This window comes from Rhincodon typus, chromosome 48, assembly GCF_021869965.1.
Source record: "Rhincodon typus isolate 14 chromosome 48, sRhiTyp1.1, whole genome shotgun sequence".
Taxonomy (NCBI): Eukaryota; Metazoa; Chordata; class Chondrichthyes; order Orectolobiformes; family Rhincodontidae; genus Rhincodon; species Rhincodon typus.
In genome coordinates, this window is record NC_063379.1 from 1,689,390 (window position 1) to 1,690,311 (window position 922).

The 922-nt window shown below is 48.0% G+C and overlaps 1 protein-coding gene across 1 annotated transcript in view; it reads left to right on the forward strand.

Annotated features, from left to right (window-relative positions):
- The window catches only part of LOC109926545 (aldehyde dehydrogenase family 3 member B3-like), a 14,473-nt gene that overhangs the window by 7,555 nt on the left and 5,996 nt on the right, over positions 1–922 (forward strand). Inside the window, exon 6 of the mRNA XM_048620743.1 lies at positions 270–656. Within this exon, the coding sequence (XP_048476700.1) occupies positions 270–656 (387 nt within the window). The remainder of the gene's footprint in view (positions 1–269; positions 657–922) is intronic.

Below are 922 nucleotides of genomic sequence, written 5' to 3' on the forward strand. Positions count from 1 at the left end.
GACTGTGAATGGAGACTGACGGAGTGACCAGACTATGAATAGAGATGTCCCAAGTCAATTGTAATGAAAAGGTGTTTTGGATGTGGTACACAATGACATCCTGTTATTGTCCTGTGCCTGTGAGGGTGAGATGGTAATGGGAGAGATGAGTCTCGATCAAAGACTCTCCCAAGAAGGAGCAGCGGGTGTCGGGACGGTGTGAAATAAGTCTTTCTGTCTCCATTCATTACTGAGTAATGAAGCCACTCTTCCGTGCCGTCTCTCCCCAGGGAACAGTGCAGTGGGGAAGGTCATCATGAAAGCTGCTGCAGAACATTTGACTCCTGTAACTTTGGAGCTTGGAGGCAAGAACCCATGCTACATCGACCAGAGTTTTAATCTCGAGAGCACAGCCCAGCGCCTAGTCTGGGGATGTTTCTTTAACACTGGCCAGTGCTGCATCTCTCCAGATTATGTGCTCTGCAGTAAAGAGGTACAGGAACAGTTGGTCCCAGCCATCAAACAGTGTCTGAAGAAATTCTATGGTGAAGAACCAAAAGAAAGTGCCGACTATGGACGAATAATCAATGATCATCATTTCAATCGCCTCCAAAAACTCCTCAACTCTGGCCAGGTGGCGATAGGAGGCGAGACAGACAAACAGGACAGATATATCGGTAAGCATCTTTAAATACTGTCTCCCTGCCCCAGTCAGTATAACCGAGTCAGTGAATTAAATACCATGTCCCTGTCCTGGTGAGTATAACCGAGTCGGTGAATTAAATACCGTGTCCCTGTCCCGGTCAGCATAACCGAGTCGGTGAATTAAATTCCGTCTCCCTGTCCCGGTCAGTATAACCGAGTCGGTGAATTAAATACCGTGTCCCTGTCCCGGACAGTATAACCGAGTCGGCGAATTAAATACCGTCTCCCTGTCCCGGTC